This window comes from Mus musculus, chromosome 13 (genome assembly GCF_000001635.26).
Source record: "Mus musculus strain C57BL/6J chromosome 13, GRCm38.p6 C57BL/6J".
NCBI lineage: Eukaryota > Metazoa > Chordata > Mammalia > Rodentia > Muridae > Mus > Mus musculus.
In genome coordinates, this window is record NC_000079.6 from 29,624,583 (window position 1) to 29,649,304 (window position 24,722).

General features: G+C 40.9%; 1 protein-coding gene across 5 annotated transcripts in view; it reads right to left on the reverse strand.

The window, feature by feature from the left end:
- Positions 1 to 24,722, reverse strand: part of Cdkal1 (CDK5 regulatory subunit associated protein 1-like 1) — a 663,938-nt gene that overhangs the window by 432,837 nt on the left and 206,379 nt on the right. For 4 of the 5 annotated variants that reach the window (NR_131896.1, XM_017315589.2, NM_144536.3 and 1 more), the window contains one exon: positions 1,039 to 1,142. Coding sequence is in view for 2 of the 5 variants with exons in the window: in NM_144536.3 (NP_653119.1) it covers positions 1,039 to 1,142 (104 nt within the window). In the remaining 3 variants the exon portion in view is untranslated. Of the gene's footprint in view, positions 1 to 1,038; positions 1,143 to 1,295; positions 1,421 to 24,722 lie in introns of those variants that run through there. The other variant, XM_006516763.4, reaches the window with a different exon arrangement.

The following is a 24,722-nucleotide window of genomic DNA, read 5'->3' on the forward strand; positions in this document are numbered from 1 at the left end:
AACTCCTGCCCCTTCTGAAATAGGATTTCAGGAATCACACTGAAGAAAAAGACAATCTCTAGAGTTTCCCGGAACACATAAAAACTAACAATAAAAATGGAGTGTTACCAAGAGCCAACAAGAACATCAGTGCTTGCTGAATGTGAATATGGCATAAGAATAAGTTAAAAAGAAATAGTTTTTAAAAATGGTTTTATGTCAATAAATGACATAAAATAAATGTCATTTTTCTCTCTTTTTTTCTTTATTACATGAAACATTCCAAACTCATATTGATAAAAGCTTTAGATAGACTGAATAAAGAAATGTGTTTAGAACACAAACACTGTGACATTCAGAGTTTAAGTACTGAGTGCTGTTCTCCAAGTCACTTGCTAAGAGGAAAAGTGTACTGCCAGTAACTATTAACCCACAAGATGAGGGGACAAGAAGAGATCCGAATGGAGGTGTAAAAACATCCCACTGTTAGATATACAGATTCAAACAAAGACAAAAGAGGAAGATCATGGCTTAAGCAGTTATGTGTCAAAACAACTGTGACTCATGTTAAAGATAAGCTGTGCTGTTTGCTGAGGGCAGGAGCCAGTGATGCAGGCAGCAGCAAGCAGCCCAGGCAGAAAGTTCCTCTCAGAACCCCCAGATCCACTCTTCCCTGGCCTGCAGCTCTGTATTTCCATCCTTCTCCAAAAATCCCAAGACATTCCCACCTCTCTAGCTTCTCTCTCTCTCTCTCTCTCTCTCTCTCTCTCTCCCTTTCACCCTTTCTCTTCACCCTTTCCATGATATCTAGACATGGGTGATGTTACAGTGTATTGTTACCTTAGTGGTTAAATGGAAAAAAATGGTAAAAGACCATAAGCAATAGAAATAAAGGTTGAGCAATTAAATCAGATACTATGCTCTGGTAGCTAAGCAGACACACACACACACACTTCAGACAGCTAAAGAAACTGGAACCTTTAACGGGAAGTATTATTTAGGAGATGAATATGACTTATTAAGAAGACAGACTCCATACAAAGTTCTAGAAACTCTTACCTTGAAAGGATTGCTTGGCTCTCTCCACAAGCTCATCAATGGGATAGCTGGCCAGGTTTCCTCTGGCGTGTTTAGTTTTGCAGTAGGTACAAGCATTGAGACACCTGTTCAAACGGGAGCAATAAATAAGGCTCAAAACCTTAAAGACATGGCATACATAAACGGGCAGGCAGAACAAACAGTGTAGTGACATTTTAGTAACATTTGCTTAATTTATATGAGATACAAAAATAATTATCTAAATGATTCATATTTACCTTCCACGAGGAACAGAGTTAGTAAGCCTTGTGACTTTTAACTAGGAGAGAATGATCATAGAAAGCCACAGATTATCCTAAAACACACAAAGGTACAAGGAGCAAACTTTTAAATACTTTATGATTAAACACTTACTTTTTTTTAGGACTCAAGTTTATAAACTCCATGATTAATCAAATGAAATTCAAAATAGCAGTTTTTTTAAAAAAAATTCATAAACCACCAAAAATTTCTTTGGCCATCAAATAACTAGTAAAATTTTAGTGTTGCTTTTCTATATCTTTTTATTAAGAATATTGAACTATATTCATTGAACCTTTAGCTAAGGATTTAAAAACAAACGAATAGGCAACATTGGTTTCACAAAACTAGAAACTTTTAGAAAACTTCTGACTATTTTTTTACCCCTCGAGGAAAATATTAAGATGCGCCTGTAACTTACATGAGCCAGAGAAACAAGCAGGATGGTAAGATGAACTGTAAGAAATGTTAAAACTGACTCATGTCCCAGTAGCCTTCATCCATGGTTCAGAGCTACTTTTTCCAAACTAGAATATTGATTCCTTTAGTTTCAGAGTACAGTTTAAATAAATATATTACAAAATAAAAGAAAGCATTTTTAATATAGAAGAAGACATGTAAGAACACTGGAGGAAATAGAAGAGGTGTATCCTCATGCTTTAGTATCCACTGTAAGGAACAAGGCCTTCAAAAGACCACTGTCACACAAATGCTCTAAATTTTCACACGGAAAAGCAAAATTTGACAAATGAACCTTACCAACATGATTTTACTGATATCTAACTGTGAGATATATATGAATTACTGGCCTCAGTAGTCAAACCAACAATGTCCAATGTCTTACAGTTTTGGAGGTAACTCTAGGGAACAGTAATACATATATTTTGAAAAGTATTTTGCTATGTACCTAAGATTGATTATTAGCTACCAACACTGTCCTCCCAGCAATTTATATTTAATTTCAAACACTGAGGACCTTCTATATTTTTGGAAGAATGACGCTTGGCTGTGCTGTTCGTAGATGACAGTCCTTCTGTTTCCTCCTCACTAAAGAAAAAAACTGTTAGATTTGGTATACAGGTTCTCCTTTGGCCTTATTTGTGTGTGGGGGTGGGTGCACAGCAGAGCATATTACCAACAAGGTCTACCAGATTTCAACTGTATGGGTCTTCCCTATGAACAAGCCCCTGGAATAAATGTGAATCAAGCATCTGTGGGGTGGATTGCTAGAGCCTGGATTTAGCAGAAGTGAGGATCTGGGTTCCAGTACAAAAAAAAAAAACCAAAACCAAAACAAAACAAAACAAAACAAAACAAACACAAACACCCAAAACAACAGGAGTCATCCTAGCTTCGTACAAATGAAGACAGAAGTGCTCATCCCACAGGAGCTAAGACAATGCAGCGTGTAGTCAGCAACACCTATTCTCCAGCATAAATAAGGTCTTTGGTTTAAAATCTCTGCATCTCCCTCAGTCAGTCTGAGAGCATGGAGCCAGGCTTCCTGTCCGCACTGGCCTCTGCCTGTGTCTGCATGCCCACTGTCACTCATCTGTTCTGTGTCTCATCTTCTTGCTGTGTCACCTCATGATGACTTGTTCTGTTTCAAATTCTGGAACTCAATTCCCAGTACTATGCTGGGATCCCTGGGAGGCCAGTGTGCTTGCTGACTCTTCCTCAAGTGTTCTCATGGACCTGGGATTCCCCTCTACTGGCATTCACTGAAGTCAGCACTGTTCTAGGCAAGCTGCCAGGGCAGGCTCTAATGCTCCTTCAGGGACCCTGCTCTGGTTATTGTCCCATCCAGATGAAGGGCAATGACAAGGTCTGGGACAATCTTGATAGAAGCCACTGACACTTCTGACTGGGGTTGCTTCTTAAAAGATCCCACACCAAAGGAAAGGGTGTGGAAAGAAAAGTGGGCAGAAGGAAAGTGGAAGAAGCATTTAAACAAAACACATGAGGACTGATAAGGCTACATACTGTGTAGAAAAGCTTTCTATACTTGGTAAATTTTACATTGGAGTCACGTGGTGTTTGTGCACTGTCATGTGACACGTATCACCAGCTCTGTGGAGCGCGAGTACTCTCTGTCCAACTCTGTGGAGCATGAGTACACCATGCCCAACTCTGCCGAGCGTGAGTATCTTATGTCCAACTCTGTGAAACACACGTATTGAGGACATATTAATTTAAAAGCAGGTGTGGAAATCAAGCAACAGTTCTCTACTGTCGTATTCAATAACAGAAGTGAAGCCACTCCATGAAAAACCGCTTGTGAAAACACATTAAAAAGGAAAAATGAGTGATATTCTAAAACATTCCTAATAGAAAAGCCAGAAAATATAAATAATACATTAGGAATTCAAAATATTCTTCACTCAACTGCTCTTCCACACATTGTTGATGAGATACTTTTAATTCTAGATTTCCATTGAATAAGATAGACTAATCCTTATCTGTCAAAAAAAAAAAAACCCTTGCTATTGTTAGTAACCTTAGACGCAACAATTCTAAAGTGCATACTTCTGTGAACATGTCACAACACGACCAACTCGAGCAGTAAGTCTATGTCTAACTTCTAATAGGAGGGGCTTCTTAGAATACAGAAGAAAGTCACAGTGCCAAAGCACTGAAGGGGCTTTTTGATGTTTCAGTCACCAGGAACTGTGCTGACCAATCGCTTCAACACTTTAAAATAAGGGAATTCATAGTAGACACTTTCAATTGTCCATAAGTAATTAAGTAACTGTCCAAGAGGAAGACAGAGCCAGGTTCTTTAACAGTCAGAATACAAAAGATCTTTGAGGGCTCCCCACTGAAAGCCAAAACAAAAGCGAGGTGGCTGCTCAACTGCACAGATGCAGGAAACCCTCCACCTACCCTGGCTGTGGTGACACAAGAGAAAGCGCAGCGCACCTACACATCTTGTGAGCTGGCCATTGGCCAAGAAACACTAACCAGCTCAGGAGCAGGGAGATTAGACTGAACTCAGGAGTCCGCCCCAAGGTCTGCTAGAGCACATTTAGGACAGCGCTCTTAAACTACAGAGACAGAAAAAAGAAAGAAAGAAAGAAAGGAAGGAAGGGAGGGAGGGAGGGAGGGAGGGAGGGAGGGAGGGAGGGAGGGAGGGAGGGAGAGAGAGAGAGAGAAAAGAAAGAAAGAAAGAAAGAAAGAAAGAAAGAAAGAAAGAAAGAAAGAAAGAAAGAAAGAAAGAAAGAAAGAGAGAGAGAAAGAAAGAAGAAGAAATACCATGGTGGTTCACAAATCATGAGTTCCCAAAAGACTGGAACCCAGAATATACTGATGCAATAGCATGGTCTCTTCCAAAACCTTAGATATTGTAAGTTTGAGAATAATTTAAAAACCATAGTTCTATTCTAAAACATAACTCGTGTAATCTGTTAGTAATGGAGAGGGGCAGCGTGAGAATCCTCATGTGACTGAGGCTGCTCTTTCTCCTGGATTCTTGGTTAAGAATACATTTGAATATGCAAACCCACTTGAGAATAAAACATGAACACTGAATGTAAATTACTGAAACAGTGTGCTGCAACCCTTTTAAATACTTTAATCCTTACTTTTTGAAAAAAATCAGTTGCTACTGTATAAAAATGTTTCGAAGCTTCAAGTGTGACAAAATAATAAGCTCTTAGAGCTAAGTCTTGGAGAAGCTACACTGCCACTGCCCATATACTTCTGCACCAAGGTATCATCATGCAATGGAAAAATGAATGCAATAAATAACTTCAACAGGATACAGGTAGAGGCAGACTTGGCTGTTAATTAGCACCTACTGTGTCTCCTCATTAGCTTTTTAAAGGACTTCTCAAAAAAAAAAAAAAAAAAAAAGGGCCAAGTGTTTGAACTACCAAATACAGGAGATGCTATCATCAGATGAAGAACTCTTCCTTCAGGTAATAAAGATCTATCTGCTGCTGAGGCTGAAAGCCCAAGCAAGAGAAAATGGAGCACCAGAGCACAGCAGAAGTGAGGTCCCAGCACGATGAAGCCTTTGGCTTCCTAAGACCAGGATTCTGCGCCCTCAGCACTGACTACTGATTCCCTCCAAACGCCAGAATTTCGCTTATAACTCAGCATCGTCTTCCACTATGCCCTTTCTGGGCTTCTGTCTCCTGCGTGTTAAAAATTACACAATACAGACTGCTGCTCTAGCCCCCTTATGTCACGCCTATGAGCTTCATTCTTTATTGCAAAAGGCTGCATTCATGGTTTTTCACTCCCATGGATTTCATCCCCACTCCCTTTACCTGAAAGAATTATTTTTATGGCCAGTATCCATCAATTCCCAGGCCTTTAAAAGGATTTGGTAGAAATGGTAGCTAATAATAAGAAAAGAAGAGGCTCATATGCTTGCCTGATACAAAATTAGGCATCTTATATAATAAGGATGCAAGCAGCATTACCTGGATCTCTCATAAAGGAAACTAAAGCTCAAAAGGATTATAAATTGTGCCCAAAGGTACACAGAAGCCAAGTCACTCAATTTCTTCCTTCTTTTTTTCTTGATGTGATACTGGAGACCACAGCCAGGAGCTTAAGCAAGTTGGCCTTGTGCTATTATCACCCCACAGCACAAACTGAATTCTTCATTCCTCTAATAACACAAAAACTAACTCTGTGTGAGAATACAAACTGATTGCATGATCCTTTAAAAGCCTTACAGCTGTGCCTGGTGGGGCTCCTTGCTGAGTATGAGCCCTAACTATACGACAGTGGGGATTTAAGTTCAAATCCTCAACACTCCTGTAAAAAGCTAGATATAGCTACCCATGCAACTATAAACTGCGCAGTGTTGCTGGATGGAGACAGGAAGACTGCTCAAGTGTTTGGGCCACCAGCCTAGCTCCAGGTTCAATGAGGGACACTAACTCAAAGGAATAAGGAGGAGACACATAAAGTAAGGCACAATGCTCTGGCCTTTCCATATGCCCAGGCGTCTATACACACCACTGGCATACACCCACAAATAAACAAATGCAGCCACCTTCATACACAAGCGGCAATTTTTACTGTGCCACACCCTTTAACACAGTGCTCGTAGTCCACTAAAACACCAACAAAAAAATGCTTGGTGCTACTGGAGATCTCACAATGGACTGGACAAGCTACCAAACCATAATTTAGTATAGTTGGAGGCGTGCTATGCAGGTAGGTCAGCAGGAAAACACACACAGGGAATGAGAAGACATCATGCCTAGCAACAACAACGTTCTCTAAAGCTAAACTGCTTTGTACTGGCACTACTAGTTTTTATGTTATTTATTTTTGAGGTAGCATCATTTCCCCTTCCCTATCTTCCCTCTGAATACTTCCATACATCTTTCATTGTTATTTTGAAATTAATGGCCTCCTTTCCATTCATTTGTTCACACACACACACACACACACACACACCCCTAAAGGCACAAGCACAGTCTGAACAGTCTATAGAATGTTTGTCTGTATGTTTGCAGGGCTGACCAGTGCTTTGGATAACCAAGTTGGTAGCTCCTCCCTAGAGCAGACTATTTCTCCCTCTCTCAGCGTGTCCTAATTGCCTGCAGTTTCTTGTGTAGGTTTCAAGTCTCGCTGGCTTTCCCCCAGCATCATCAGCATGTTTGCTGCTGTTGTCCGTTTCAGCTCTTGTTTATGTAGTTGTGTTGGTGAGACATGGATCTGGCTTCTGACATTCCTAGGAGACACAATCTCACCAGAAACTCCCTGTTCCTCTTGGCTCTCGAAAGCTTTCCACTCCTGTTTCTGCAGTGATAACTGAGCCTTAAAGGCGCAGGAGCTGTACTGTAGACTGAGCTCCACAGCTCTGTGTTTTGAACATTGTGGCTTTCTGGAAAAGTCTGTGTTGAAGAGAACTTTCTAGTGATGTTAGATGGCCACTACATACACCAGTGGGGATACAGACCCACTGTTACAATTTTTTAAAAAACAAAGATAAATACCAAAATAAAAAGAATGCCAAAATTGCATATGCATACAATTACAAGAAGCTCATATTTTACTTACATTTAGTTCTCCGGAGACCAGAAAGAACCACTGAAGTTTCTGGAACCTATTTGCATACATATCCCCAAATTCCCTTATAAGTCTAAAAAAACTCGTTTAAAATGTACAAAAACAAAAATGGCAAGAAAACATCTTTGTTCAATTGAATATTGCCCTGGTTAGTGAATATATCAGCTGATGGTGTGTAGAGTAAAAATCACACATAGGTGGTGGCAATAATCCCAGGTCAATTTCTCATGTTTTCTATTTATATCTCACAGCTTGCTTCTGGGAAGTAGTCTTATGCCCCCAGCACCAGAAACTGTTTTACAGAGGTGTATATTAAACAGCAAGATAAAAGATAAGCAAGAAGCAAGTCCATCTACCATGATATATGTATGAATGTACTGAACATTCCTAGAGAGATACTGCTTTATGCTGAAAAATAGAACATTTTTCTTCTAGAGATTTGTAACAAGCTTGTGAACAGGACCATTTGAGACAGTCCAAGCATCAAGACACAAAAAGATTACAGAGCAGGCATACTACAAAGGCCTTGTAGAAGGGGCCGTGTAGAAAACTGCTTACACTTCTGAGTTTGTGGAAAAATCAAACAAAAAAAATAGAAATAAAAAACTTCAAGCATAATACTCATCAAGGTCATTCTCTAATTTTACAGCTAAAAAATAAATACAACACAATTTTGCTAATAGAACCCAAGAAGAAAACACAGATTGGAAATACAGCTTTCTTCCTGGCTAAAGACAGCATTACCATATGCACAGGTCCCATCAGAACCAGTAAACCTGCAAAGAATTTAGAAGTGTAGACCAGAGGGAGCAGGGAGGAAGCGTGGCACTGCCAATGCTCTGGGGAAAGAGAATCCCTTTGAGTTGAGTTGTTTTATTTTAAATGGTTATTTGTATCATACTTTGAAAACTGGTCTCAAATGTTTCTAAAATTCATTTTATTTAAACACAATCTTCTTGAATCACACCATATAAATGCATTATCTTCGTAAGCAGAGCATGAAGAGTGAGACCTCCACAGCATCTCACCACCTTCAGAAACCAGTGGAATTGCTACGTCAGAGCCAAAGACCAACAGATGCCATGTTTTCTCTTCTTACTGACTCTTTATTTATTTGTAGAAATAAAAAGGGAGACATACAATTATTATCAACTCACTTTTTTTATGGAAAAAGATTTACAATATTTATTCTCTCTCTCTCTCTCTCTCTCTCTCTCTCTCTCTCTCTCTCTCTCTCTCTCTCTCTGTGTGTGTGTGTGTGTGTGTGTGTGTGTGTGAATGTATATCACTATGTATGTGAGTGTTCCTGGAGGCCAGAAGAAACATTAAGATCCCCTAGAGCTAGAGTTACACATGGCTATGAGCCACCCAACATGATGCTGGGAACCAACTATGGTCCTCCATAAGGGAACCAAATATTCATAACTGCTGAGTCATCTCTCTAGTCTACTGTCAACTTATTTCTGTTGGTGGTATTTGTTGTTGTTATTGTTATAAATTAAAAAACAATTCACACTGAAGATAATGCATCAGGAGCTGAAGAGATGGCTCCATAATTTAGAGCACTTTCTGGTCTTGCAAAGACCTAGGTCTGGTTCCCAACATCCACATGGCAGCTCACAATCACCCCTGACCCCAGTCCCATCAGATGCATGTGCTCAACTCAAAGGGGACCATGCACATAAACAGTGACCAGGCAAACACACATATGCATAAAATAAAATCAATAAACATAAACAAATTCTTAATGCAAATAACTTATCAAAAAACTTGCTGATGCACAGCAGTACTGGCAGGCCTACAGATCTTGGCCTCATTCAGAAATCAAAACTGTCTCTGCCAGTGCACTCTCATGATTTATAGAGTCAGATGGTAGGGTTAAACATAGGGCGAATCTTATACTTACTTTCTTTATTTTAGTCTTTGGGGACCTTAAAAACATTTTCCCAGATCCCCGCTAACGGGATTCTACCTGCTGCTGAGGTGATCTTTTTATGTTAAAGTCTATGACCAAAGTTGAGAGCTGAAACCTTATATTGCATGAACACAAACACTATGGTATAAAGAGAAATTAGCCAGATAGACCTAAAATAATGAACAACTGTAATATTATGGAGAAACTTTGCATATGAAGAAGTTAGGATAAATTTTTGTTGACCATATAAAAGAATGGAGGATTTTTTTTTTTTTTTTTTTTTTTTTTTTTTTTTTTTTGGACAGGGGTGTCTCTGTATAGCCCTGGCTGTCCTGGAACTCATTTTGTAGACCAGGCTAGCCTCGAATTCAGAAACCTGCCTGCCTCTGCCTCCCAAGTGCTGGGATTAAAGGCGGGATTTTTGTTTTTTGTTTTGATTTGAGGATCTCTGTTGACTGACTCTGAAGAAAAGAAAACACAAAATTCTACAAGTGGTAGAGATGGGAAGTAACACAGTGGCTATAGAAAATAACTTGACAGTTCCTTAAAAAGGCAGAGTTCCCTAAAAAAGAAATATGATATGATCCAGGAACACCATAGAAACAAAAGAACTATACACAAACACTTACATACAGACTTGCTCAAGAATGTTTACAGTAAATATTGCTCTCATAGCAAAAATGCAAAGAAACACAAATATTGATCAGAATTAGAATATACAAAGTAAATCTGGTAGGTACATAGAATTGTATCTGGCCTTGGAAAATGAAATCTGTCACATGCTATCCCTAGGGAGAAGCATAAATGTACAACACTAAGTGTAAAAAGCAAATCACAAAAGGAAAAAGGATGTGACTCCAACTGAAAAGTAAGTAGTGTAGCCAAAATCAGGTGCAGAAAGTGGGTGAGTACCAGGGATGAAGACAAGAGGGATCAGGGATGCTGCTGTTTCATGAACAGAATCTAAGCTTGGGGAAATAGAAAGACTCTGGAGTCAAATGGTGGGGAGGGCCTCTCAATAAACAATAAGACAGGGTAAGTGCTCCCAAACTATACAACCAAGAGAAGTAAAATGCTTCATTTTAAGGTAGGCACACACACACTCACTCACACACACACACACACACACACACACACACACACACAAGTTGAAATAAGGAGAAAAGGTCTCCCTCTCTAATCCAGGATAGCCACTTGCTAATATAGTCCAGGTTAGACTCAAACTCACTATCATCCTTTCACCTTAACTTTCTGAGTACTGGAGTTGTAAATATGAGTCACCATGTGTGGTTTGAAACACATAGACTAATAAAGAGGCTGGAAAGAAAGCTTAGTTGATAAAACACTTGTCTAGTCCCAGGCTAGTTAGAGACATCTCTCAAAAAATCGTATGTGTGGTTGATCTCTGAGAGGGGGGGGGGAGGTGGGGAGGGGAGGGGAGGGGAGGGGAGGGGAGGGGAGGAGGGGAGGAGGGGAGGGGAGGAGGGGAGGAGGGGAGGAGGGGAGAAAAAGACAGACACACAGACACCCGGAGAAACACACAGACATTGGCCTACTTAATAACAGGGGATAATAATAACTGAAAAGGAGAATGAAATTCTATAGAAATCACCTAAAGGCTGTGATCTGTTTCCTACAAGTCATACATGGCAGTTACATTTCAATACAAACAGGAAGAAATGGGACCGAAGGAGCTATGTACAGAATTAGTTCTATGTTGTCCCTATAATGACTGCCAAACAAATCCCATCCCTAAATGAAATGCATTAAACAGCAGACATGGGTCTTTCTTCCCAAAGCTTTTCCCAAACAAACATAAAGCAAGAGCGAGTCCACATGTGCTGTTGGTATTTCATCACTGTTTTGTACAGAACAAGAGTGTTGTTGCCTACACACCATTTCTCAGCATCAACACCCATTTTCTTATGCAATTTCAAGTTTGGTTGGCAGGTCAGAGACATTTTTTCCAACCACAGACAAAACGTCTTTTGATACTCAAAGAAAATGTTCAAGGAAATGTTCCCAATAAAAGACAACAAAAACAATAGCATGTAAGTGCATCAGCAGTCTAAGGAACAGCTGAGGTGACTCCAATTAACCTCCCGGGGGAGGGGGGGATGTGACAGACAAGGCACTACCAACACACCTAGTCTATGTCTGCAGCCAGAGCCTTGGAAATGCTTGCAGAATGCCACAACGCTGGGAAGGAGGCAGGCAGACACACTTGTTTTGTTTTTTGAAACTGGATCTCATAGCTCAGGCTAACTTTTTTTTTAAACAAATATTTTTAAATAAGGAAAAGGAGTCAAGGTTTGAGAGCACAATCCATCATCAAAGAAGTTCTAGATGTGAGGGCAGGAGAATGAAGTGGACGGAAATATCACATGCACAGTCAGGAAGCAGAGAGGGAATTCTGGGGCCCAACCATTCTCTCCTATATATGCAGCCCACAACCCCAGCCCATGGGATAATGCCTCCAAATTCACAGTAGGTCTTTCCCCCTCTCTTGAACTCAAAACTGTCTCTCTGAGATTCTGGATCTCATCTGGTTAACCAAGGACAACTCACCATTACTCTTTCCTCCTCCAAGACTCTAAGCTATCTCCTGTCTCTACCATCACACAGCTGGGATTATAAGCATATGCCGTCACAGAAATCGAGTAGAGCCCAGGACCTCAGGCATGCTAGGCCAGAATTCTACCAGCTAACTGAATACACCTTCAGCCACCAGAACTGTATTATTGAATCTTCCATGTAACCCTGACAAGCTTTTAATGTTTCATATACTAATATATGCCATAAAAGGCCTTGATAATGACTGCTCCATTTTAATTTCTCACTTCTTTGGTGTTACAGAAAGCTGACTTCTACATGGAATATTTAGTGTTTGAAAATTAAAGTCTATCAATTACCTTGAAATCTCATAAAGAGAGATGATTTTTGTTTAAATATATATTTATAAGTTATATACAATTTACATATACATATGTGTATATAGATACATATATGTGTGAGTGTGTTCATATGTAGGGACTGGGGACATAGCTCACAAATCAAGAGCTCTGACTGCTCCTCCACAGGATCTGAACTTGGTTCCCAGCATCAATGTTGAGCAGTTCACAATCACCTGAAATTTCAGATTCAGGGAATCTGATACTCTCTTCTGGACTCCATAAATACTGGTGTAAGTGTACTTCACACACACACACACACACACACACACCACATAAATAAACATACACAAACCTGAAAGTGTGTAAAGCTGTCCAATCACAGATGGAGAATGATACATGAAGCACGGACAGCACTCACTGTTCCAGACTCTAAAGACTCACTACCCAAAACCTTAAAAGCACCCCGCGAAGTGCTGCCACTGGCATTCTCTCCAAAGATGAAACAGACATAGAAACATAAATAATCTGACAAATATCGCAAACATTGCACAGCTGGTTAAGTAGGTGAACCAGACAGTCTGGCTCCACTACACATGGCTGCAACCATTACACACGCTACATGTCATAACCTATTGGAAATAAAGATAAGTTTGATAATGCTTAACAAGCTCTTTAATGGGAACATAATAGAAACTATTTCAGTTGTCTTGCTGATCCCAGTATTATTTTGCTTTTCTTTTTAACTGTAAACCACTATCCTAAAAGTCTATGTGTCTTGGAGGGTTAAACACACAAGTGAAGCCTACATTTCTGGTAATGCTCATTACTGTTAGGAAAATAGTCAACAAAGATTACAAAGGGCTACTTGTTAAAACCTTCTGCAAAAAGGCAAGCATGGAAGAACATGGCAGCCCAGCACTGAGAGGCTGAGGCAGCACTGTAAGGTTAGGGCCAGCTTTAAACGAAACACAAGAAAACTTCATTTTCTTTCTAGTTTGGTGATGAGTATATGAATATACTGACTGGGATTGGTACTTGGCACAATAAGGAAATAAACATATTATCTTTGGAGGACATAAAAGAGCAGGTGACTAATGAGAACTTTCACAAACTGGCACATGATGCAAACTTTCAGCACATCAGCTGCCCGGGGTTGAGGTGTAGGTAGACTACCCAAAATAATTAGAGGTCTGCAGGAAGCACAGAGTTCATGCTAAGTGTGACTCATGCATCTCACAGCAAAACAAAATCCTCCAGACATTTATCTCTTCCAAACAAGACACTGGGCCTGGCAGCGGCCCACAAGCAAGAAAGAGCACGTGAAAGTCAGACACTCATGTGCTGGTTAAAAATAAAACGGTGAGGAGGCTCGTGACGAGCCATGACTCCAAGCTGACCTCTAAGACACACAATGCCATTTATAACATCCACAGAGTTTCAAAACACCTGAAAGCAGCAACATTCACAAGACAACTCAGAAGGAAAACTAAAGACCACTTAGTAAGTCGGAGTCCCATTAAGATCTGCTCCCTCTGAAGAACAAAATCCCAAGATGTCTGTCACACTGGCTTCAGTGATGAAGCCTCTGTCCCTGTGAACATGAGGTCAGTGTAGTCACCCCTCCCTGCCGTTAGCTATGTAGGCTGAGTCCACAGGTGTGAAGAAGAGATCTACCTAGCCCAGCCTCCCTCCTGAAGGAGAGAAGGCTACAGACAGGCTGCCACCGGTACCTCCACACTGATTCTGTTTGAAAGGTTGTGAAATCATGACCCAGAGCAAGAACCCTTTCAGACACAATTCAGGTCCCAGCTGTTAGGAAAGACAAAATGTTCCAAAAGAACTCACCTCCCCACCCCACCCCGCAAAAGTCAATAAACAAAATGGGAAACCAAACCCAAGGAAGCTGCCATGAAAGTAAGAGCACAAGGCTGAGGCCTGGGACGGAGCCTGACCAAGTGTATTTAACAGGGTCTCACTGAGTCACAACTAATAACCAGCTAGTACCTATAGCAACAAACAGGAGCCATTTGTGATCCATTATTGTACTATTATCATCAGCAACATTTGTAGATTCTTTCTAGATTTATATGCATGGATGTTTTGCCTGAATATATGTATATGTTAACTATGTGCATACCAATGGAGGTCAGAAGAGAGTATTGGATCCCCAAGAACTGGAATTAAGATGGCTGTGAACTATATGTGAATATACATGAACTATATATGAAGATGCTGAGAATTGATCCTAGGTCCTCTGTGAAAGCAACAAGTGCTCCCTCCAAACAACTGAGCCATCTCTCCAGCCACAGCAACAGTGTTAAAGTAAATGCAGACTGTCACTGAGTGATACACATCCAGGCCCAGAGCTATCAGAGGAACAAGGACATGTTTCTTATGTTCAGGGCAGTAGGTAGAAAGCCACAAGGATACATGGTGTCATTACTAAGGGCTGGGGGTTGGGGGTGGCAGAGACAAAGAGAGAGACAGAGAGAAATACAGAGAGAGATAAAGAGAGAGACAGAGACAGAGAGAAATACAGAGAGAGACAAAGAGACAGGGACAGAGAGCAGCAAAACCCTATAAAAGCAACTGAACACTCCCTCTCCCTCTGCATGCATCTGCTTAGGCCAGTAACTATCTTTTACCAACCAGTAACCCACTTACACCCCTTAATAAGCGCCCAAGCTTCGGAGGGGCTCAGTTTAAAAACCTGTTATAATCATGTACAAATAAATCCATCCTGCCCACTGAAATCAGTAATTCCATATAGACTTTATTGAACATTTAACCTGTGTGTGAGGAATAAAAAGGTGACTAGACTATAAAGTTTGAAGAGTAAAGATTCCACAAGAAAGGGATAGAAAGACACCGTGGAAAAGAAGACTCAGGAGAAGAGCTACACATAAGAGAAAGGATTAATAATGAAAACCCAACAACAGTCCCAAATACCACCAAGAGCTCAAAATTGAGAAATTGCTCTCTTTAGCCTCATCAGAAGAAAACTGGGGAGCATGCAGGGGTGTGAAGGCAGCAGAAATCTAAGTAAATATTCAGCCAGATTTAGCAGTTAACCACAAGCTGCAGGTAGAAGAGTTAAAATGTCTTACTTTTTTATTACCGCAAATACACCACTTCACTGAGTATTTATTCAACAGGATTTACTGGGCCATGGCATTGCTTCTAGACAATCTATGTGTATCGGCCTCTCAGGAAAGAGTGTAACAGCCCCCCATTTCCTGCCTGCTAGAAAGTCTACCATATGTGAACTGTTCTCTACAGTCTGGGCAGGATCAGAAAACCGCTTCAGACACTACAGTGCTTCAAAGTGGGAAGAGGTCCTTTGCATGATTCCATAACTTCTGCCCACCAAGGAAGCACTCCATTAATGGCTTTGAAGGAGCAAGCAGTCACAGGGTAGGCACCGCACTGCACAGAACTCCGGGTAACCTCCAGTGGAGCTCCAATAAGAGACTAGGGACCTTGACACAGCAGCCTATAAAGAACTGCATGTTCCAAAACACACAAAACTTGGGAAAGTCTCCTCCTGGTTACAAGAGACTTAAATGCATGGCAGCTACTGCAAACATCTTACTGCAGGCTGGCTGAAGAGTACAACACCCAGATACCTGACTCATAGACACAGCCACATTTGAGTAACATTGTTACACATCAATAAATGACTAATGCCAAGACTCTCCTCAAGGAGGCTTTTTTTTTTTTTTTTGCAGGAGATGGTGATTGACACACATCTTGACAACGTATACACAGAGAAGAGATCTTGGAGCACTCAGCTATAGATGGGATGTCCCTATCAAACCCCTCCCCTCAGAGCTCACAGACATGGGCTGAAGAGGAGGGAGAAAATTTGCAAGAGCCAGAAATGGTAAAGAATTCTAAAGAAACAGAGAACCAGGACTGATGTACATATAAACTCCCAGAGATTGATAGGAGGCACATGACTTATACAGGTTCAAAGCAACAAAATCTCAGCACTGACAAAGGTACCTGGGCATAAAGTCTTGGTTCTGACCAGGAAAATCAGTTTACTCCAATGGGCGCTACTGTGAATGGTAACCTCACTCGAGGGCAGGCCTCATGCTCAGCTGTAGCTGACCAACATAAATACACTCCATGTGATTGTATGCAGGGGTTGTTGTTTGGGGGTCTTCTTTTTGGTTTAGTTTGGTTTTGTTTTCTTGTAATGCTTTGTCTGTTTATTGAGAAGGAGGGAAAGAACAGGACGTTAGATAGAAATGTTGGGAAAAAAGAAGGACCTGGGAGGACTTCGGGGAGCCAAAAGATATAATCAAAATATATTAAATAATAAATTTAAAAAAATAAATGTAACAAAAGTAAGAAATGGAAAAACTGTGGAACCTTTAGAATTGTTAAACCAATTCACTGCTAAGCACACGAGATTGTCAGGAAAGTGTGGAAGTTCCTTCTGACAAAGGCTCAGGAAGCTTTCCAGACTCTAAGCCTCACGAGTTCTAGACAAAGCACAGTGTGCTTGCAGAGGGACAGAAGGACAGTAAGCAGCGAGGAGGAACAGGCCCTGGGAGGTCAGCCCACTTTACCTGAGCTCCGACTCACAGATAGGCTCAATGTTTACAGTCACCACTTCACTTCCCATAAAACATTGCATCATTTGTAAATGGGGTCAGAAGAGAGGACTCTGACAAGTGCACAGGTGACTTACCCAGGAGCATGGGACAGGGGCTGCAGGATAATCAAAGCAGGTCAGATCCAGCACAGTTAGAGGCAGGGCAGCATCCCAGAAGGAGGCAGCACTGTCACAGGCCTCAAGTAAGAATGTCGGTTTTCACAAGTGCGCACAGAGATGGAGAGGATGTGGAAAGACATCCTCCTGGACAACAGCTAACCATCAGTGTATAGTCTCAGGGGGAGGAACAAAAGAGAGAAACACAAAGAGAAGGGGCAGATGTAGGTGTGGTAGCGGAGTTATTCAGTCAGGCTACAGGGAAGACTAAATGGTTGGCCGGCTGAGAAGTGTGTGCTTAAACTACCAGGCGACTATAAAGAGTTTAAACCTTCTGGGTCAGAGAACAAGGTACTGTTTGCCATGTGGCCTGGTGTTGCTGATTCTGGAGCAGCTATGTGGGAAACATCCTCAGGGCTAGACTTACAGTGTAGCCTGTTATGATTACCAAGAGTGGGCCGGGATGGGAGCCTAAGATGCTCAGTGACATTTCAACGTGCTTATGTGTACAACTTCCCTTCCAAATCTGCTTCTTGAAGAAAAGAAATAACTCAGTGGAAATAAGCCTGTATAAATTCATGAACAGATATATTCCTATTGTTCAAATTTTTGCTACCCTAACTTCATTGGAACAACTTGTCACAGACTAGATCTACACTATAAAATGTAATACAGTATAATTTTAGAGCACTGCTCTGAATGGGATCTAATATACATTACTGTAAAGTATTAGAATATCAGATTTTAAGGGCAAGAGACTTTGTGCAAGTACTGAATTCTATTGAAAAGCAGATGTAGCCGATGACAATTCAAAACTGTGTGAGCACAGCCAAGAGGCATGTAAAACCTATGGCAAAAGAAGCCAGACTGGATCTGCCCATGGGCTACAATTTGCTGACCTCTAATCTGTATTTGGCTCTACTAATTCCCTTTCCCATAAAAGAGTAAAAGGGGCCTTACCAGGATATAATTACATCCATGTCTTACCAGAGGTTGTGCCTTATACAAGGCACTAAACCAAGTTTATTACCTCCAACTTAACAGCATCCAGAAAGTAGACGAGAAAAACACACAAAAGGAAGCCTATTTGGTCTTCAGAAAGCCTCTTCTATCCAATACAGCCTCCCCCACAGCCTTAAGCCACTCATGTGCACACACACTCTACCTGGCTCTGCTCAATATTCTGAAGGGAGAGACAGAAAAGCCCCTGCCCTTGGGGAGCAATGTCTGTGAGGAATCCACATAATTAATAAAGGGGTACACTGGCACCATGACAGAGCTGTGCAGCAAAGAGAGAAACAGGCCTGGGAGTGCCAGCGAAGAGGGAGCAGGAGGCATCAAGTCGCGTAAGGGTGTTAGGCCTGGATCAAAGAGGGGAAGATATTCCAGCGACACTCCTCCAAAACAGGGCCTACACTAGGACAGCACCTGCAGCCCATCGCACCTACACCACTCCAGGGTCAGATTACTCTTGCTTCTCACATTTTGAATCTATTACCTGTTCCATACAGCCATCACCATGCCTCTGCCGAGTTGATTCCCAGAATAGGGTGAATAAAACCCGGTGTGTCAATGACTCCCAACTGGTTTCCTACCACTGTTGCTAAGCACTCCTTGCTCTTCCGTATCAAAGCAGCTTACCAAGACTTTGTTTTGACTTGGGACTCTAGATTCCAGACACTGCCACCACTGACTGCCATGACTACTACTACCACCACACTTCCTTCACATCTCACACCTATGACTCCATCCAAGACCATTCTTAAGACTTCTCTGTCCAAAATGGTTCAAGCCCTTGCACCGTAGCTCCTCAGACAGCTCTACTGATCATCTACACATTCAATAGCCTTATGTTCTTAGATAGTAGTTGTTTGCTCATTAAACTGCATGTAGACAAGGGCCTCGTTTACAGCCCAACTTCTAATGTTTCCCCCATACAGGAAAAGCCTCAATGCACATTTCTGAATGGAGTTTTGAATTAATTAGTGGATAGGGCATGTTTTAACAAAAAGGAATAAAATTGTTGAATAAAAATTTGAAATGATCGGGGACAGCAGAATTCTTTCACAAAAAAGATGGAAAGCATTCCCAATGTCACATGGACAGAAAGTGGCCAAGCCAGTATTCACCTTAAGAGGGTTAGAAACTAGGACATCATACCTCATCAGAAACCTAGTGATGCAAGGCTGCACCAAACTGGAAGAAGCTCTATAACCAACCTGCTTAAGTCAAGTCTAAACTATCTCAACACCAGATCTGCCTGCCGACTAAGACCATCTTCCTGGTGCTTTACAAAGCTTCGTGATAGTTAGCAAATAAGCTACTTAGGTAAAATATGCCTCATCTGTACACTTGGAATAATACTAATCCTTCACCTCACAGAGATGGCTGGAAGAATAGCCAAGTTAATATCTGTAAATCTCCTTAGAAAAAGGGGAAACAGGGAAAGTGGTCACTGGGAGACCATGGTTACAGGAAGAAATAGAAGAGCTTTGAGGCAGAAAGACTTGAGTCAAATAGTTTAGTTACAGTAGTTACCAAAGTTGAAGTTCTAGTGAGTCCGGGCAAGTAATCAGAGTCCCACACCCTCTCCATGTCAGGACCTTGGCAGCCCTGTGTGGGAGGGAACCACAGCACCTACACTTTGCTAGGCCTACAACCCTTTTCTTTGGGGATTCTACAGAGCACCAGCATACAACATGAATACACTCTTGCCAGGAATCCACAACTCTCACAGAAGACCACACACTAGACTGCGGTCATAGGTGGAAGGGAGTCCCAGGTGGAAGGAGCGTCTTTCTACAGGGTCAACAATAGTTGCTAAGCAGCATCAGTATCTACATGTGGCACCACTGACAGGGGCTGTCATCACAGTCCAAACCTTCTGGCTGAGGGGATGGTGTATGTGGTAACTTTTTGAATGATTCAGAAAATATTACCTAAGTTTTTGACAGTAGATATAGTATTATATCTCTATAATAAAAATCTACTTGAAAGACTTAAAAAGTCAAACACATTAGAAATAGCTTAAGTTTTTGCACTCATTTTCAAGTACAGAAAACAGCCTTATTTGCTTACTAATTAACACTTTAATATAATACAAGATAGATGTATGTAATAGTGTTTAGATTTTCTCACAGGCAAACAACTGAAAGTCAAAAGCTGTCTGAGGAGATGTGGAGCAAGGGTGAGGACCAGTTTAGCCATCAAGGGAACAGAAAGCAGAGCTCCAAGTGAACAAAAACAAGAATACATGTGCCAAAGCAGTGGGTAACCGCACTGCATCTTTAAAAACTCAAAGTTGTTATATTGACAGAAGACATCTACAAGGAAGTACTGTACAAAAGTGTTTTTTATAATACTCTAGCTATCATCTGTATTATAGATGAAAAACTGTATGCTTCAGTCGCTTGGAATTTTTAGGACATCCCAGAAGGCACTTATCTTAGCTGAAACTGTTTATTAATAGAAGTTAAAATATTCAAAATGGGGGGGGGGGCATAAAACAGCAGACACATAGCCAAAAGTTGACAATAAAGTATCTGAGCTCTGGGGAAACAGAGAAGAGCAACCGAAATGATGCTTTGCAGAAGCTGTTGGGAATACCCACACACACCAACTAGCTAGTTAAGTGCACGTGACTCTAGCTCAATCAAATGAGTGTCAATTTAAACCATAAACTAACCAAAAACTCATATCACACACAACTAAAATAACACAACTGCTCCATTTGTTAAGAACACACAGAGAATAAAAGATTTTAAAAATCCTTATACAGCCTAAATCCCAACCGGATGGATACTCAACATGTGGCACAACATGAGAAATGGAGAGGCTCTCTCACTGAGTCCTGGGCGACAGCTCCTCCACGTACCCTCACAGCCACAGGGTCCCATGCATGCACATGCACACCCAGAAGCAAGCTCTCTCTCTCTCTCTCTCTCTCTCTCTCTCTCTCTCTCTCTCTCTCTCTCTCACGCGCGCACACACACACACACACACTATCTTGACAAGACATATGCATAAAAATTGCCTTATATGAGTTTATAAGAACTCTTAAATGTCTCCCCAAGGTTAGCATGTTCTGCTAAAGCCTAGTCTCCCTCTAAAGAGCCTCACAAAGCCAGAGTCATGACTAGCTTAGCCAACCTCGGATTTGAGTGGTCGTGATGCAGAGCCACAGCTTTACTGACTTCCATAAGAGACTGAGCTACTGTTTAAAACAGCACCTGAGAGTACACTAGACCCCACTTCCCAGTACCCAAACTGCAGGAAAGAGGTGGGCCCTGGTCATCCCACCCATTATATAGTTTCCAGAATTCAATTCAGAAATATGTCTCAGGAGAACAAGCTAACAACTGATTGGAGACATGTTGGCAAGAGACTGTAATCTAATTCTGGATTATGATACTTAGTAATGTTTGGTCCCACAAAACCAAACAAGAGATGCTGAAAGCTATGAAGTGAGCAATCACTTGGAAATGACTAAATAATACCAGAACACCTTCAGAGCCCAGTCCCACACTACCAGCAGGAAGCTTACTTGAGAGTCATGGACCATATTGATGCAGAATAGCACAGACTCACACAAACTTACTTACTTTCTCTCTCTCTCTCTCTCTCTCTCTCTCTCTCTCTCTCTCTCTCTCTCTCTCTCTCCCTCTCTCTCTCAGCATTGTGTAATCTCAAGACATAGGAGTCAGATTAATCAATCAGTTCAGTCTAACTTACATAAGATCCTATCTCAAAAAAAACCACAAACAAACAAACATAAAACAACAAACCTTACTTATTGAATCAAATCTTAAAAATCCTCAGAAACAAATAGTGAATGTGTGCTGTGCTGGATCACATCATCCTGGCAGTGCAAACAGTGCGAATGGTGAGGGAGTGTGCTCTTTGGGGTGTAGGACAACAATCCATGCCCGCCACACACCACTGAACAACATCTGTTCACATCTCTAGCAGCACTATGTGGAGACAGGGTCTCCTGAGGAAGGCCCAGACCGCGCTGAAACTTGGTATTGTAACCCATACTGGCCTTAAAACTCTTAATCCTGATACTTTAAACGACTAAGGGCTGGATGACAGGTATGTGTCAACTACTTAGTCTAATTGTGTGGGATGTGTGTGTGTGTGTGTTCAACTAAATATCCTCAACTCATTTAATATCATACAATATAAAGGTTGCAAAAAATACAAAATGTATTTTTCTTAATCTGAAAAATAAGGAAAAATTTAAAACTATAATCTACTATGAATAGAGAGTACATGAATGACAACTGACTTAAAAGCAATAAAAACTAGGCAGACTCCTATTGAAATGTTAAGAGGGCTTCGTAGATAGAATGATGTTTATTTGTATCTCTAACATGAAACTATAAAGACGCAAACCCAGGAAGCAATAACATAAACTCTAAGTCAAACTCTGCCAGGAACTATCAGTAAATGTGTTTTCACTTTTACCTTCATTTCTTAATACATTCATTAAGTTTCAAGAATTAAAGAGAAGTCCACATGTCACATGCCACAGTGTGTAATTCTGATTCCCTCCTGACTCTCCCTGCCCCCATCACTCTTCTATCTAGGCTGAGGAAAATTCGAAGTGCTAGCTAGCACATCAAGGAACAATTAACTCCCATAATATAAGACAGCTATACACTCTTTCAAAATGAGCACTGGAGGTTGCAGATAGATAAGCAGGAAACGGGACATGTCCAAGGGTGTGCAGTTGACATGAAGGAGGACAAGCTTACAAACAGATGGGTAAGGAGGAGTTTGCTGAACAGCCAAGCAAGACTCAAAGCCATGCTGTCTTAGGGTTTTCTGACACAATTCAATTACTACTATTGGCCTTTTATGATTCTTAGATTTGAGTTGGGAAAGAATTGCATTCATTTTACTCACTGAAACACATAATACATAATTTTAACAGATGGCAGAACATAGAGTCTTCTAAAACTGATGAGGATATAAGTGGTAAGCAAGTTTGGGAGGCTCTGGTTTGTTTTTTTAGGATGGTGTTTTGTAAACGAAGATATAAATCTGTGTTAGTAAGTAGCTGGACACTATCACACCCCAATACTCACACAGAGCAGTGCCGAGGTAATCTACCAGCCGTACTGGTTTTGCCCTAAGTTCATTTTCAGAAACAAACATACACAAAAATTCTTGAGAGGGACAGAATAAGAACTGGCCATACAATACAGTACTGGAGTAGATAGCATTTCTCAAAAATCTGTATCTACTTGGACCCTTCTTTGGAGGACTGCCATTGTGGACAGAATCTAGTTTGGGTAGGGTCATTCTAGAATAGAGTAGATCCTAATCCAGTGGGGCATAGAAAAATAAGGCCAAGGAAGATCTGCACAGAGTTAATCCATCCAAAGGCCAAGGAAGATGGGAATGGAGAGTTAAGCTATCTGAGGCTAGGAAGGGGAAACACCACTGATCAGCGTTAGGAGAGGAAAGGGGGACTCTGCCTCAGACACTACGAGAAGTGTGGCACTGTTGCATCTTTAGTTGGAATGCCCAGACTCTAAGCCTCCTAGGGGTGCCATTCTAAGCAACCCAGCTTGAGAGCCTTGGTCTTCACTGCCCTAGGACAGTAACTCAAGGACGTGCTCAGAAACTTCTCTCAGTGGTGCTGCAATGGATGTGCCATTGCACGCACACTAGCATACGAGGAGTTACGAAGCTGGGAACAGTGATTCTCTCTGAATGAAAGACTGGTTCATTTGTATTCTACTGTTTGTACTCTTTCCAAATTTACAAACCTTTTCTCAATAAACGTGTTTACTTTCATAATACAAACAAAAGCCAATAAAGATGACTCCATTAAAAAAAAAACATAAAAAAGTGAACAGAGTTAAGTTAGTCAGGAAGCAAGGCATAAATAAAAACATGCAAAAATAGAAAGGGCAAGAAATGAAAATCTATCAAAACACTCATTTTTGCTAAAACAAGGGATATTACACAACCTTTTATAGATGATTTTGAAAAATCAAGATAAAGTACATAATTTCAATAGAACAATGCAATTTACCAAATCTATCCCCAGAAAAAGACCCCCCCAAAAAAAACCCTAAAAATTAAGTTCCCACAGTTAAATGCTAAACATTTCTTCTATGTAATCCTAAAAGATGGAATGATATAGTGGTTACATAAGTAATTCCTAAAAACAGAAAAACAATAAACATACTCCAAACCTTTCTTTTTCTGTCAGATTCAAAATTCTGACAAAGAAACCTGTGGGAAATGGGGAGGGGACAACACCTCCATTTTTAGGAACATCAATATAAAAATACTAAGCAAAATATTAGCAAATAGTTTTGGGTTCTGGACAAAGAAAGAATGAGAGGTAATCAATCTTTCCTTACACAATAAATAAAAAGGACAAAAAATATGCAAAGTAATTTTCAGATATTGGACCAAATATAAACAATGATAAATAAATGAATAAACAAACAACAAGACATGGCTTTGAGAGAGTGAAGAACGCTAAGCAGGACCAGCTTTTCAATACCCCCACGTGTTCTATGCAGACACGATCCACATCTCAGTGTATTTATTTAGATGTATCCAAAGGAGAGGAGGCAGGTCTGGTGGAGAAGAGTTGGGCACCACCAAGTCTAAGAGCATAAGAATCTGCAGGCTGGTACTTGTAGGGAAGAGAGCTTTAAAGAGCTGTGGATACCACATTAAGTGTCTTATGGACTGACCAGCCTATACCCATGAGGAGTTCCTTAGCAACCAGAAGAGAAAGCCATTCCAACACAGAGGACACTGAGCAGACTCTTCAAAAGCAAATTTATTTGCCTTGAAGAAAACTAGTCCTCCACTA